The sequence below is a fragment of the Paralichthys olivaceus genome, chromosome 8, assembly GCF_024713975.1.
Source record: "Paralichthys olivaceus isolate ysfri-2021 chromosome 8, ASM2471397v2, whole genome shotgun sequence".
Taxonomy (NCBI): Eukaryota; Metazoa; Chordata; class Actinopteri; order Pleuronectiformes; family Paralichthyidae; genus Paralichthys; species Paralichthys olivaceus.
In genome coordinates this window covers 5,937,861-5,953,471 of record NC_091100.1, presented here as the reverse complement: position 1 = coordinate 5,953,471, position 15,611 = coordinate 5,937,861, and the positions used below count along the sequence as shown (strand labels likewise).

At 39.4% G+C, this 15,611-nt stretch overlaps 2 protein-coding genes across 5 annotated transcripts; both read left to right on the top strand.

The window, feature by feature from the left end:
- The first annotated feature begins 3,045 nt into the window (after positions 1-3,045).
- tlr3 (toll-like receptor 3) lies at positions 3,046-7,991 on the top strand. Of its 4 annotated transcripts, none has more exons than XM_069530634.1 (6): positions 3,233-3,386; positions 3,543-3,648; positions 3,968-4,435; positions 4,519-4,710; positions 4,865-6,720; positions 6,833-7,991. In XM_069530634.1, exons 3-6 carry the CDS (start codon positions 3,980-3,982, stop codon positions 7,062-7,064), a joined length of 2,736 nt encoding a protein of 911 aa, XP_069386735.1. In that variant the 5' UTR covers positions 3,233-3,386; positions 3,543-3,648; positions 3,968-3,979; the 3' UTR covers positions 7,065-7,991. The 4 variants fall into 4 exon arrangements, with proteins under 4 accessions (XP_019962050.2, XP_069386735.1, XP_069386736.1 ...); XM_069530635.1 differs by having other exon boundaries at positions 3,233-3,401; XM_020106491.2 differs by lacking the exon at positions 3,543-3,648 and having other exon boundaries at positions 3,046-3,386.
- A 667-nt stretch (positions 7,992-8,658) lies between these two features.
- Positions 8,659-14,844, top strand: cyp4v2a (cytochrome P450, family 4, subfamily V, member 2a). The gene is made up of 11 exons (XM_020106490.2): positions 8,659-9,126; positions 9,238-9,350; positions 9,992-10,077; positions 10,378-10,568; positions 10,722-10,791; positions 10,878-11,004; positions 11,095-11,268; positions 11,946-12,048; positions 12,878-13,012; positions 13,512-13,691; positions 14,323-14,844. Exons 1-11 carry the CDS (start codon positions 8,958-8,960, stop codon positions 14,499-14,501), a joined length of 1,527 nt encoding a protein of 508 aa, XP_019962049.2. The 5' UTR covers positions 8,659-8,957; the 3' UTR covers positions 14,502-14,844.
- Positions 14,845-15,611: the final 767 nt, after the last annotated feature.

Below are 15,611 nucleotides of genomic sequence, written 5' to 3'. Positions count from 1 at the left end.
CTGTACCTTTAAGTGAAAATTTGTATTATCAATTACGAGTGTCTGTAACCAATTTCAAATAGCAGTCCTTCCAAATGTAAAGCTATTTGACTCTCAAACAAAGTGGCATACCAACCAACAGACTGATATCATGATCCCTGTGTTACTAGCATGGCTAAAATATAGATATAATTATTCTGTGGAAATAGATAATTATACTTTGCGCAAAAAGATTTCTGATCAAAGCTCCTTTTGGATTTCTCTGAGATGACTCATTCATTTCAGTGCAGCTTTTAAACCGTGTCAGTGTCGGTTTGGATTAATGACATCGTTGGGAATGATGGAGGACATGTGCTCGCTCCCATGACAGCTAATGTCAGGCTAATTATCACATTGTGGTTCACTGTCATTGCTGGTGTAATATGAAGTAAGATTCAAAGTGACACAGAGAACATTCCAATCACTGACATGCTCTGTGAGTGAACTGTTAACAGGACATTAAAGAAACTCTTTACAAAGAAAGACAACTTCCTGTTTAAAGTGACGGTTGGTCAACAATCGTCAATCTGTAATGAAATGATACACCTCTTAACAATATTCCACAACGAGGCATTAATTGCTTTTGGTTAATTTTGTTGATCTACTGCTTTAAATCTATATGACTCTCTCAGCAGCAGCAGCAGCAGCAGCAGCAGCAGCAGGTCATTTCAGCTTTTACATTACTGCTGACCTTTGAAGACGCATTTAGCCGTGTGGTTATCCTCAGATTTATTGGTGTTTAGGCTGTTGTAATGCAACGCCTTGCAGCCTGGAATGGCACTGACACTGACACACACATATATATATATATATATATATATATATATATATATATATATATGCAGTCCAATAAATTAGCCTCACTCCATTTACTTGCAATGCATATCTTGAGGGAGATCCATTTCATTTAACAAGATGTATGCTTTTTAAGAAGAAATTAATCATTGAAAACAAACAAAGGGAAAGAAAAATAAATTTATCTTTTTGCAACAAATACCAGTCTTGGATGGCCCCAATCAATTTGCACAAATTTAAATCAACAGTCTGTTTAACATGATTTACAGCTGTCGACTGTGGGTGATGTTATTCATTGCTGTTTTTTAGTAGGTATAGCTGCATACAAAGGAAGAGCGACATTCAACCAAAGAAACCTGAATCACCAGGAGAGACAACCCGGACACCCATCATTTCATGCAATGAAATTATTATTATTATTAATAATAATAATAAAGTACCTTTTAAAACAGCTGGTACATGATCGGTAGATAAACTTTTTGTCATAAGTCATAATGTATCAGACCCGATGATAAAGTACCTAATGAAAACAATGATATGTCTTGTGTGACTTATTAATCATTGAGTATGAGTGATACATACCAAAGGAATCATGTTATATATGCTGTATGTACCTTGTTGTACATGAATCAAGCTGAACCTACAAAGACAGCGAGAATCAACTTTACACTGCGGTCTGCAGTAACAGTATTATACTGCCCTCTAGTGTTTATTTCAATTTTTTCAATCGTTTCATTCACTTGGTATTGGGAGGATGTCAAGTTCTTAAATACAGTTTATGATCCAGTCAATGTAATAAAACTATGTTGAAATAACATAACATGATAAGTTTTTTGGGTTATTGACTTAAATGAGTAAGTGAATCAACAACGCCCACTCATGTCATATATCTCTTAAAGTGCAATTGAGCAAAGGCACGAAAAGTGGAAAGAAGTCTACGTTGGTGGATCTGTGTGTGTTTAAAGGTCATACATTATCGTTACTGCAGTAAAAGTAGCCTGTAAAGCATATTGATCCTGTTATCATGTAGTGTTTAAGTACAGTGTGATAGAAACAATCCACACACACACACACACACACACACACACACACACACACACACACACACACACACACACACACACACACACGCCAATTGTTTAAAAATGGATCATTGCAGATGTGATCCATAACTCACCTACACTTTGGGCATGATAATTTCTGCCTTTGAATTGTATCAGTCTATAAAACCTTGAGCATATAATCTTTGGATGGGAGGACTTGTTATTTCAGCTCATTGTAAAGTACGTACAGCTTGTTTTACAAAATGTATGAAACGTTATGACCTGAAGACAAGTTCAACCACAGCAGCACAAATAACACATGGCCTATAAGAAGATACATGTGGTCAAGAGACATGAACAGTCCTGACAGGGATGCAGGAGACAAATAAAAATGTATAGGTATAGTAAAGTAATAGGCCTGTATTACTTATAGTTATTACCTCCGCCAAGTTAAGTTTTTGTCTGCGTATGTTTGTTTATCTTAGTTCGCAGGATTAAGAACCAATAGACTGAAGAACAGCTTCTATCCATGGGCTGTCAGAACACTGAACTTAAAAATTTTTTTTTTTTTACTATCCAACCACAACTACCTCCTTTTGCACCTCTTTTTGCACTATTTTGTATAGTTTTTAACTGATTGTTTTATTGCATTTCTTTTTTACTAAATACACCTTTCAGTGGTAGCTGCTGTAATTTCGCCACCTCCTATACCATGGTGAGCTTTAATATGATTTTCGTTGATTTAACTGACTTGTTCAGTGGACTGATGTTTATGAACTATTTTTTGCAGATGCAAATAAAAATCAGGATCTAGTGACTTTAGATTTGGTTTCATATGTAGACAGCTGTGCTCTGTACCGAGTTTCTCTTTCCTCATTAAATACATTGCAGCTCTATTTTTATAATTACGGTATTTGTCCCACAGGCTTCACTATGATTTTAACACACACGTATCCAATATTTGGATTTATTAAAAATCTTTATCAGCCATTGTTGTGATGCGATGTTTAAACTGATCATTGAAATGAACACTTTGACAACAGATATATGCGATGATTTTAATTGAATAGATATCAACCTTCTCTTATATAACATATATTACGGTACAAGTCCCTCTGAGACACCAGTCTGATCAAAGTCTGAATGTGCCACAACCTGTTTACATTCCGGGTTCACACCTCTTTATGTCTGGAGCCATTTTGATCACAGGTATGAATGTTATACCTAAACATTAAATAACAACTTCATCACACTGCTTCCTGTCAAGTAGGACTTTTATTCTGACATCCCAAAATGCTTCTGAGCCTCTTTCATGAAACAGTTAATGAATCTCCATTTTTCCCCTGACGTGGAAGTGAAACCAGATAGTTCACTGCCCCATTTCCTTAAATTCATGTTGTGCTGCCGTCTGCCTCACAAGCAGCTAAGACTCTTCCACAATAAACAGCACCAGAGTTTTTGAAGCTGGAAATGCATTCGTTTTTATTTGAAATCTACAATTATTGATGCAGTGTGCAGGGGCAACATTTGGTAAGGAATCTGCAGGTATTTTTATATTAAATATCTATGAGCCAGTCGTAGAGTGTGTAAAATGATGTGACTATGTGCTGTATTTTTTATGCTATCATATAGTAATCATATCAATAATAATAATAATAAGTCTTTGGAACATATTTCTGTTGTCAGAACAACACGTAGATTGTACATTGCTGCATATATCAACAATCGATGAAGTGAGTGTGTGAAGTGTCAGACTTCATTAACAGACCATCAGCAAACAGCAGGCAAGCAGGTGAGCGGAGAATTACGTTGCTAAAAAGCCAAATATTCCTCTGTGGGTTAGAGTTGGTTGAGAGTACAATCACTCATGTTCATGTAATTGGGGAAAACATCAGATCGGATTCAAACACAGAATACCTGTCTCTCTCTCTCTACTCTAATACATGACACATACATGACACTTAATACAGTTTGTTGAAGCAAATATTTAGATTACAAAGCCAGTCAATATTCTTTATTCACTAGAAATCAGACTAAGAGTAATTTCAAGTTCTACAATATACAATTTCTTGGTTGTTCTGTCTCAAGATTTTACTCTATTCTTTCCATAGGTTTTTGAAGCAATGTGTTCCCCTCGTTCTCTTCACTTCACATGGATCATCATCGTATGTTATTTTCTGACATGGCCTCACCATTGCTTGGCCTCCCACAAGAAGACGTCCTGCAACGTGCAAGACGGCAGAGCGGACTGCAGCCACCTCAGCCTCAGTGCCATCCCTCCGAACCTGCCGGGGAACATCTCCAGCCTGGACATGTCCCACAACCGACTGGTGGGGATTCCCCCTGCGTCACTCAACCCCTACCCAGGGCTCCTCCACCTCGATGTCAGCTACAACAGTGTCACGAAGCTGGACGAGCATTTGTGCCAGACGCTGCCGCTGCTGCAGACGCTGAACACCCAACATAATGAAGTGCACTTGCTGAAGGAGGAGGATCTGAGTCACTGTACGAGCCTAACATGGTTGAATATGGCGAGTAATAGGCTAAAGCTACATGGGGAGCCCTTCTCTGCACTAAAGGTACAGGCTCCATAACACCAATGTGTCACTTTTGGGGGTTCAATTTAATTCAGTAACTGATTATATGTTTATTCACCTTTCAGAATCTGAAATCTCTCGATGTTTCCATGAACAAAATGGTGTCAGCCAAGCTCAGCTCTCGGCCTCAGCTGCCCAAACTGGTGTCCCTCAATCTGGCATTGAACGATTTCACCACACTGAAGAAAGAAGACTTCTATTTCCTTGAAAATTCAGCACTCCAAGTCCTTGATCTCTCATCCGTGCCTCTAAAAACAGTAAGAAAACTAACCTGGAAATAGGAAATGAAATTGAGCTGTCCAAACTAGAACCAGAAGCAGAGTTGGTGTACTGTAGTGCCTCAGTTTCAGTTGTCTGTTTTGTTTCCCTTTTTTTGTCTCACCACAAAATCTCTGTTGGGTTTTCTTGCAGTTGGAGCCTGGTTGCCTTAAGCCCATTTCAGGCCTGCGTACTTTAATCATGGATGGGAGCAATATGGGTGCTCAGGTTCTTTCCAAACTCTGCTCTGAGCTGTCGGAGACATCTATCGATGCCTTGTCTCTACGAAAAAATAACCTGGTCACACTCACAAACTTGACCTTTGCAGGGCTGCAGAAAGGAAATCTAACCTTTCTGGATCTGTCCCATAACAGCATGGGGAAAATACTGGAAGGCTCATTTCAGTGGCTCACCAGACTTCAGACTCTAATTTTGGCTGACAACAATATCAAGCACCTGACCAAGGCCACGTTTCAGGGGCTCAAAAGTTTGACAAAACTCACACTGACAAAAGCCCTGGTGAAAGGTCGAACCTCCGCCACCCCAATAATAGATGATTTCTCTTTTCAACCATTAAGCACCCTGGAGAGTTTAATGTTACAGCAAACTGCAATTCGGGAAATCACAGCACAAACATTTACAGGCTTGACAAGTCTTAAAGAGCTTGATATGAGCTGGTGTAGTTGCATATCACTCCGAGATATCACCAACAAAACTTTATTGTCACTTGCAGGATCGCCTCTCAGAAAACTAAATCTGACAGCAACAGCTATGACAAACATAAATCCTGGAAGCTTCTCCTTTTTGACAAACCTCACCAATCTTCTTCTAGATTTAAATTACTTACAGCAAACTCTCACTGGAAAAGAGTTTGAAGGCCTGGGTCAGATTCAGGAGATTCACATGACCTACAACCACTGGAAAATCCAGCTGAGCTCCACCTCATTCATCAATGTGCCCAACCTTAGGGTCCTGACATTGGGAAAAAGTCTGAACAGCAATGCTTTGAATCTGGATCCATCACCATTCCAGCCCCTGTCCAACCTCACCTACCTGGATCTCAGTAACAACAACATCGCAAACATCAGACAGGATATGTTGGAAGGGCTTGAGAACCTGAAGGTGCTGAAGCTCCAACACAACAATTTGGCGCGGTTGTGGAAGCACGCCAACCCAGGTGGGCCGGTGATGTTTCTGAAAGGGGCAGCAAAGTTGATGACCTTATGGTTGGATAACAACGGGCTGGATGAGATCCCAGAGGAGGCTCTGAAAGGTTTGAGCAACCTCAGGGAGCTAAGCCTCTCAAACAATCTCCTCAACAGTCTGAAGGACTCTGTGTTTGATGATCTGAAGTCCTTGCGGGTTTTGCGTTTACAGAAGAACCTGATCACAACTGTGAAGCCCGAAGTGTTCAGCACTCCCATGAGCAACCTCAGCCTACTGGTCATGGACAAAAATCCATTTGACTGCACATGTGAGAGCATCCTGTGGTTTGTGACGTGGTTGAACAACACAAACATGACCAGTGTGCCAGACCTCAGCGACCAGTATATGTGCAACACTCCCCTTACCTACTTTAATCACTCAATCCTGATGTTTGACACCCTCTCCTGCAAAGATATGACCCCATTTCAGGCTCTCTACATACTGAGCAGCACCGCAGTCTTGATGCTGATGGTATCGGCGCTGTTTGTGAGGTTCCACGGCTGGAGGATTCAGTTCTACTGGAACATACTGGTCAGTCGCACGTTAGGATTTAGTGATGCCAGTGTTGAAGAGGGCAGGGAATTTCAGTATGACGCTTACATCATACATGCAGAGAGGGACAGCAGATGGGTGGAGAGAGTGATGGTCCCCTTAGAGAATGAAAAGTGCAGGTTCTATTTGGAGGATCGAGATGCAGTCCCTGGGGTGTCGATGATCGAATCCATCATGGAGAACATGAGAAGGTCCAGGAAAATCTTGTTTGTCGTCACTGAAAGTCTTCTCAGGGATCCCTGGTGTAGACGGTAAGTCATACATTGATGGAATATATTTTCTTTCATTTTGTATTTGTGCTGTATATTTGCAGTAGAGGAAGCTCTCATACTTGTCTCTCTACCCACTTCTTTCCTCACCCAGATTCAAAGCCCACCATGCACTGCACCAGGTCATTGAGGCCAGCAGGGACTCTGTGGTTCTGGTCTTCCTGCAGAATGTGCACGACTACAAGTTATCTCGCACGCTCTTCCTCCGCAGGGGCATGTTGCGGCCATGTTGTATCTTGGAATGGCCCGAAGATAAGGATAGGGTGCTGGCCTTTCACCAGAAACTCCTCATTGCACTTGGTATGACCAATAGATTCAAGGAGTGAACGTCTTTCTTTAAAGGTCCAGTGTGTAAGATTTAGGTGAAAGGGAACTATTGGCAGAAACTGAATGTAGAATAATCCTCATGATGTTTTCACTCGTTCATTTAATCTAAATTGTATGAATTGTATGAAAAGAAAAAAGGCTCTTTATATTTAAATACTTTATATTTACATCAAGAGGACCCTCTCTACGGAGACTGGACAAACTAAACACCTTTTGAGTTTATGACAATTTAAGTCAACCATAGGTTCTTTTTCATGTTTGGAAGGAGAGGGTGAGGTGAGGGGTGTTCAGCTGCAACATGCAACTTCAACACTAGATGTCACAAGATTCTACACACTGAACCTTCAATAGTAATGGAAAAATTCCACTTGTAATAATAGGTTTGTCCAGTTTTACCCAATTGCTTGAAGTTGCTCATTATTTTGTCCTTTGTAAGAATGCATGAAACATCATACATGATATATATACACACAATGTATATACTGTATATGAAAACATTTGGTTTCTGTTGTTTGTTTTGTGTTTGTTCTTTTTTCCTTGTTAAAGGAAAATATTTGAAGAAAAATAAAATGTATTCCAGAATTGTTTTAAAATGAGCTCAATGTAATATAAAGTGTGAAATAACTAATTAACTAAAATATCTCCACCAGGGGGAGGTCCACCTGCTCCACAACCTACACTAAATTAAGTGTTTTCTTTGACAAATAAAAGTCAATGAAACCTAAATAATTTCAGATAGTCGTTGAATGTTATATAATCTGACCTGTAGTTTCTGCTCAGATGAAATATTGTTTCATTCTGACATCTAGTGGTTGTAGTGAGAAACTACATTTCTGTACAAATTCTACAAAAAACATGAAATGAAATTTACTATGAATTTTTATTGTTATGTAATTATATAATAATAAACATCATTTTATAAACTTCTCAGGCACATTTTGGTTGTTTTGACATAAACAGAATCTGCAAGTTACAAGACGTAGTGAGATGGAGCAGAATGTCTTGAGTAGAACCTTTGCAAATATAACTGTATAATATTCCTATTATATATATATATATATATATATATATATTTATACACATATATATTAGGGTTGAGGTCATTCAGAGTACAAACCACTGCCCAAGGCTCAACAGTCTCCCTGTGAAACCACATCTAAATTTACTATATCCACATTTTTATAAGAATCTACAGCGTCCACTAGTTTTGCGTAATATTGTTTACAAACAAAAAAACAGAACAGGGGTAAACACATAAGACATTGGGGGGGGGGGGGGGGGGGGGGTCATAATTGAGTATACATGTGAAAGTATAATCATAAATAGTAAAACGTAACTAAAACTAAGATAAAAATATTGTTCTTTTAAAAAACTGTTGTGAAACCTGTACAAAGTATAAAATATATTTGATCGGCAAATAGCTGAGATAAGGCTGCTATTCATTAACTAATCAGGTTAGTGGAGACTTGAATGGATGTTGACGTGGGGGGAAAAACACAAGCAGACGTAGTCGGATAAAGGGCAGTCCGCTAACATGTGGTGAATAATTAACGTCTTCATTCTATAATTAGTGAGAAAATGTACTTTCCACTCTTTGTTTGCACATGTGAGGAGCATCTTGGTGTTTATCTCGCTCCTAGCGCTGATGTAAAGTGTCTCCTATGTCCATCTTCAACATTCTGTGACATTGTCTGAACTATGTTAGTGCTCTGAAGGGCAGCCCCTTCAGTGACCCTGACCCTGCTGAGTTTTCAATGAGTTTGCATCAGAGGGGAGGAGGAGTAAAGGCAGCACACGTTGCACAGCTTGGATAGGAAGGCGCAGCGCAACAAGACCCTCAGCTAACACACACACACACACACACACAATCTCTTCACATGCCCTGCTGAAACATGACACCTTTCCTCGGTGTCAGCGTCTTCCTTGCTGCTCTCACCTACATCACCTACAAGCTGCTCAGCGATTACTTGCACAAATGGTTCCAGATGAAGCCAATCCCCGAGTTGGAGGCAACGTACCTCTTCGTCGGAAACGCACTGGAGTTCAAAACCAGCTCGGGAGGTAAGAAAACACTGAGCACGCTGCAACAGGAGGCTGGCTACACCTATCCCTGTGCAGATTGTTATATAATGCAGCATTTCTGCAGGTTTATAATAGTTTCTTTTATTTCAGATTTCTTTCGCCAAATTGAGGATATGACCCGCGAGTTCTACAACAAACCTCTGTTTAAGCTCTGGATTGGAACGGTGCCATTTGTGATCCTGTTTCACGCTGACACTGTTGAGGTATGCTGATCCACCGTGTTCATACAGTAGTCCACATGACTTATCTCATACTTCTATAAATATGTCACATTTTCTTTTGTGTAAAAGCTTCAAACATTGAAACAGCTCTCCATTTATGCCAGATGCTGTCTTTTCTCATGAATGTTTTAAGTATTGTTATTTCTGTCCGTCCTGAAACAGGATCCCTCGCTCTCTCTGAGGTCACTGTGCAGGTTTTTTTTTGGTCCCCTTTTCTTCTCTGGTCGAGTATTGGGAACAGAAGATGTCGGACCTTGTTACACCCTTTGAGGCTAATTTAGATTTGTGAATATGAGCCATACAAATGAAACTTACAGTTACAGATGTAAATATATAAAACATCCACATATACATTTAAAACAACTCACACATTAAATGACAACGTGTTACCTTGATGACGATGGTCAGACTGAAGCCACTGTATCGTACGTAACTTATAATAAAACCCAACCTCCACCTGAATCTACAGCCTGCACTTAAAGTGGTTACACTCTAAGATATGGTTGATACGTAATTGTGAATACATCTGTTGAGTGGCCCAACTGTAATAACAGCATTAAAATACATTCTCTTGATCTTGTGCTATATATTTTCAATAGTACTGTTCATGATGTTTTTTGTAGGTATTTCTGAATAACTCTACTCATTTGGACAAAGCTTATTCATACAGCTTCCTCCACCCTTGGCTTGGAACTGGTCTTCTTACTAGGTATGTACCTCACAGTATTGAAGAAGACATATTCTGCTCATATTGAGGTCCATCATTTTAATTTGTGTTATCAATTGAAAATGTTCCCTTTACTGTGGTCGCTAAGAATTTATAATTTATTCTCTGTAATGCCCACCTTTCTTTTCATTAAATTAATTTTCTGGATATCTAATTTTGGAGCAAAATGATATCGAATTCAATTTAGAAACAATGACTTTGATTGGATTTAAATGAAATAAAGGTTCCTTTCTGTTATTATGAAGAATTTGTCCATTTTAAATTGTTTCCTCCTACTTTCAGCACCGGGCAGAAGTGGCGTCAGCGGCGGAAGATGTTGACACCCACCTTCCACTTCTCCATCCTGACGGACTTCTTGGAGGTGATGAACGAGCAGGCGGAGATCCTGGTGAAGAAGCTGGAGAAACAGGCAGGGAAAGGTTCCTTCAACTGCTTCAGTCACGTCACTCTCTGCGCTCTGGACATCATCTGTGGTGGGTGTACGGAAAATGTGTAAATGTCAGAATTATCCTTTTCCCTCATATAAAGCACATTAACAAGAAAGAACACCGAACATCTTACGCTGAATTCTAGATTCACTGACTCGTGGACAGGATTGAATAAAACCTTCAACAATGTAATTTCAGAAACTGCAATGGGAAAGAAAATCTATGCCCAGAGTGACTCAAATTCAGAATATGTTGAAAGTGTGTACAAGTGAGTGATTTTCATTTATTTTTATTGATCTGATGCTTGGATTTAATATCCGTCTGCTTTAACTCAATGTTTCTGGCTACTCTCAGAATGAGTGACATTATCAGCCGCAGACAGAGGAAACCTTGGTTTTGGTCTGACATCGTGTACAACTACTTTGGTGAGGGTCGGGAGCACGACAAGACACTCAAGGTTCTGCACTCTTTTACATACAACGTGAGTCACCGGTGGAAAAAAATGTGTCTCACAGTTAATTTCTGTCGATGAAACAACATCACAACAACGCTTCACTTGATTTCTTCTCAGGTGATCCATGAAAGAGCGGGGGAAATTTCCTCGACTGTATCAAACAGCAAATCTGAGAATGGCAAAAAGAAACGACAGGCATTCTTGGACATGCTCTTGGAGACTACAGATGAGGACGGCAACAAGATGAGCCACCAGGACATTCAAGAGGAAGTGGACACCTTTATGTTCAGGGTTAGTGGTCACAAATAAAACTGAAGAAAAGGTTTTTAAGGTGAACTAATCAATATTTTTCTTTCCAATAAGAATTTGATTTGTAAGTATTGGTGAACGTCCATCTAAAAGCTATACAATCTGTTGTGGTGTTCCTCAAAGCTCAATTTATCATCCAGTCATAACAAAAATGCAGAGTGAGGAATCTTTTCATTGCTGCGGTACATGTCTCTGGAACAGCCTCTCTAAAGAAAACTAGCAACAGTTGATGTTGAGGTTTTAAAACACTAATTCAAGACCTAGGTTATAGTCTAACTTTTAATTTAATTTTATGTGTTTTACCATTATATTGATTTATTGTATTTTATTGTATAAATATTTTTCTGAAATTGTTTTCTGTTTAATACACATTTTATCTCTTGTTTTACTTAAAATGAATCCATCTTGTAGCATTTCATTTTGGTCATTTGGTCTACATTATGGTTTTTTTGTAATCTCCTTTAGTATTTTTTTTGCATCTTTTTAAATATTTTATTGGGAAAATAAGAATGAATGCAGGATTTACTGTGGGATTGGAAAAGCAACTTCAGATGAATGACTAATGTGTTTGACGTGTGAAGTAGTTTTCTAATATGACCATGACAACTTAATAATGTGATAATATGACAATGTGACCTGAAATATCTTTATTTTTGCAGGGTCATGACACCACAGCCGCCTCTATGAACTGGTGCCTACATCTGCTGGGCTCCCACCCTGAGGTGCTCAGCAAAGTTCAACAAGAGCTTCAGGAGGTGTTCGGTAACATGTCCTCTCTCCTTCAACAGCACATCATCTTAATTTCATGACACCACACTTGTTTTTCCTGCCCCGAGGCCTTTTCTCTCCTTTGTTCCATTCAAGTGAAGGGAAGCTTACACTGGGATAAGAGCTGTGAAAAATATGTCAAGAATAATTGAATTACTTCCACTCATGTGTGGATTTATCAGAACATTTTCCACGATGGCAAGCTACATGTTGCCATGGAAGATATGAGATGTGCACTCGCTTGAGGTTTTTCTATGAACATCTATAAATTGATGCAAGTGTCTTTGGTAGTTTCAGACTGATGCAGTTATTTTTCCATCCAGGTTTGCTTTAACGTACGAATATAACATTTATTGAATGTACGTAACATATATTTATTATATGCATATAGTTGGTTACATGTCGTGTTCACTCTAGCCATCCGTGAAGCAGGCCTGCATGGGTTTTAAAGGGAATGGGATAAGGCGCTCTGATTGGTTTATTGCATGTTATGTCCAAAACACACCCTCGACTTTTCAACCACTTGGCGCAGCAGACTCTTGTTAAACTGGCAAAAGTGGGTTTGATTCCCTTGCACCGTGTGTACATAAATCATTAGATTACTGCCCATGAACTTGTGTGCGTTATCACCTCAACACAATATATGCAAGGGTGTAGTACTACATGACTCTTATCTATGTTGGAGGCAGGTAAACATACAAGTAGGAGAAAGGTCAAGAGCAGGAAACTGGAGCTCATTGTAAATAACAGCTGTCTGACCTAAGAACTACACTCTGCTTTGTTTATATATATTTTAACAGTATTACCTGATCAATGTGCAAAGGTACATCTGACCGGCCCGCTAACACCGAGGACCTGAAGAAGCTGAAATACCTGGAGTGTGTGATCAAGGAGACCCTGCGACTGTTTCCCTCTGTGCCTTTCTTTGCCCGCCGCATCTGTGAGGACTGCCACATCAGTGAGTAGCACATGAAATGTTCGTTTGTTGCGTGGAAATCAACCCGAGGCAGTGGTGTGTATGTTGCAAGACACCAAGCCCTGTTGAAATTCTTTGGCGAAAAAAGTAATTTGAGAAATTAGTCTGAAAAGAGACGGTGAGTGAGTGATCTCAGAATCTCAGGTGAAATTATTACAAAAAAACCAATCTGTATTATCATGTTCCTTTCTTAAAAAAAAAGAATCCTACACAGTTCAGTTGCTGTAAAGCTCTGAAGTTACAGCTCAGTTTTGATGAAATCATATGACGTCATTACTGAACAACTTTTCTCCCAACACAGCAACTAATTTGGGGATTACAATGTTATTATAGCCAAAAACTATGGTGAAGTTATAAAAATAGGATTTAAAAATGTCCGCGTGCTGTATTTTTTAATTCGGCCTTCCTTCCTCTCCCATTTGGACATCTTTCACCTCAACTATGAAACTCATAATAAAAACAGTTGTGTTTTGACCTTTAGATGGTTTCAAGATTCCCAAAGGGGCCAACACAGTCATCGTCACGTACGCTCTTCACCGAGACCCACGATACTTCCCTGAACCCGAAGAGTTCAGGCCCGAACGTTTTTTCCCTGAGAATTCGGTCGGAAGGCCTCCATATGCGTACATCCCCTTCTCCGCTGGACTCCGCAACTGTATAGGTAAGAAGATGAGAGACTTCATTTTATAATTTACTGGATCTGTTTTTTCTGTCTTTATCAAGAGGATGGACTTTAAGTTTGAGAGCTGGACTTCTTGATTTCACGTTTAGATTTTGTAGTGCTTTCACTCACACTCAAATAGCCCCTGCTTGTGCTTAGATTCGCTTCTGCTTGTGCTCCAACTTTTTCTCCTCTGCCCTTGGATCTATTCTTCTGCGTTTGGATGTTTTTGTTCAACAAAATCCTTCAACAAATATTAATATTAATAGTACATTTTATTTGTGTAGCTCTTTTCAAGAAACTCAGAGACACTTTACCTAGAATTTAAAAGAAAGCTATGCTAAAGATAAAAACAATGTCTGGTGTTGACAGAAGAGGACAAGAGCTGAAGCTGGAACACTGAAAATCCAGAAAACAAAATATCTGAGAGCAAGCGCACAGTCTGAGCACAAGCACAGTTTATCCAAGCACAAGCTGGGGCTGTTTGAGTGAGATTGCTGGGTTTTGCTCTCAAACTGAAAGACCACGCTTTTGAATAAAGATAAGACAGAAAAGATGATACATACTTTGATCTTTTTCGAGCGAGGCTCTTTAATGTGTTTATCCTGTGTCGGGCATTGTTGCTCCTCAGGTCAGCGTTTTGCACTGATGGAGGAGAAGGTGGTTATGTCGTCCATTCTGCGCCACTTCAGTGTGGAAGCTTGCCAGAAACGAGAAGAGCTGCGGCCGGTGGGCGAGCTGATCCTCCGACCAGAGAACGGCATCTGGATCAAACTGGAGAAGAGGACGAGTCCGACCTCATCAAACTAGAGCCTCAGCCTCAGTTTATTTACAGTTCATCCTCTCAGACTCTAATGGTGGTGGTGTTTTTTTTCTCATCATTGTCATTACAATCACAAAAACTAAGCCTTATAAAAATATACAGAGATGTGTCTGTTTATTTCTTTATATTCTGATTAGATCATTCATCCACAGGGACCTTCTCACTGTGTATTTTTATTTCCCTGTTTTTGTGCGAGTCTGATTGTTTGGAACAGTTTGTGTAACTGAAGAAATGGGCACATTGAAGAAATTGTTTTTTCACCAATGTAAACCTGCTCCACACAATAAAATGTTGGAGACACTTTAATTAAAAACTTTAACAGAGGGGTAATCTTGTTATTAGTAAAACCTGCGCTTTTCCTATCATGACAAATCATAACGCTATAAACAAGCGTTACATACTGATGCATAACTAACTTGGGTCTTAACAGATGTTTAACTGCTTCTCTTTACCATTGTATATGGGGCAGGTACTGGTTTGTCCGAGTTTGCAGTTGTTTATTATAAGAACTGCAGTGACATCAAGGGGCAGAATCATTTTCCCTTTCAAATTTACAGATAATCACATTTAATGTTAAAACGTGAATGAGTTTCTCTTATAATTTAATATTACACTAATATTACACAGCACGGGTACTAGTCAGGAGCCAAATGAACGTACCTTACTACATTTCCCATAATGCATTGCATTTCTCATTCTACCCTGCTGGTCCTTTGAACATGCAAAGCTTTAATACTGCACAACCCGAGTTTGTAACAGCGACTCAGTGACAATTACTCCAACCTAACTCTAAAACATACATCTTTCTTTGTCAAAACGTGACCTCTTGTCTCCCTGATACCCGAGAGAACGTTCACCCTCACAATGAACAAACGCTATTTATTCACTGAATCACATTGAGGTCAGAGGGATCCATTGTAACAAAGTAATCATCGCATGACACAGATACAAATGACCTCATCCATAATGTCACAGGATGATTTAGCTGGGGGGGGGGGGGGGGGGGGGTCATTGCTTCAAACCAAAAATTACATAACTGATGATGAATCGCTGATTTTTTCCAGTGCTATTTTTTGAATTATTGAGCACATCTCTTA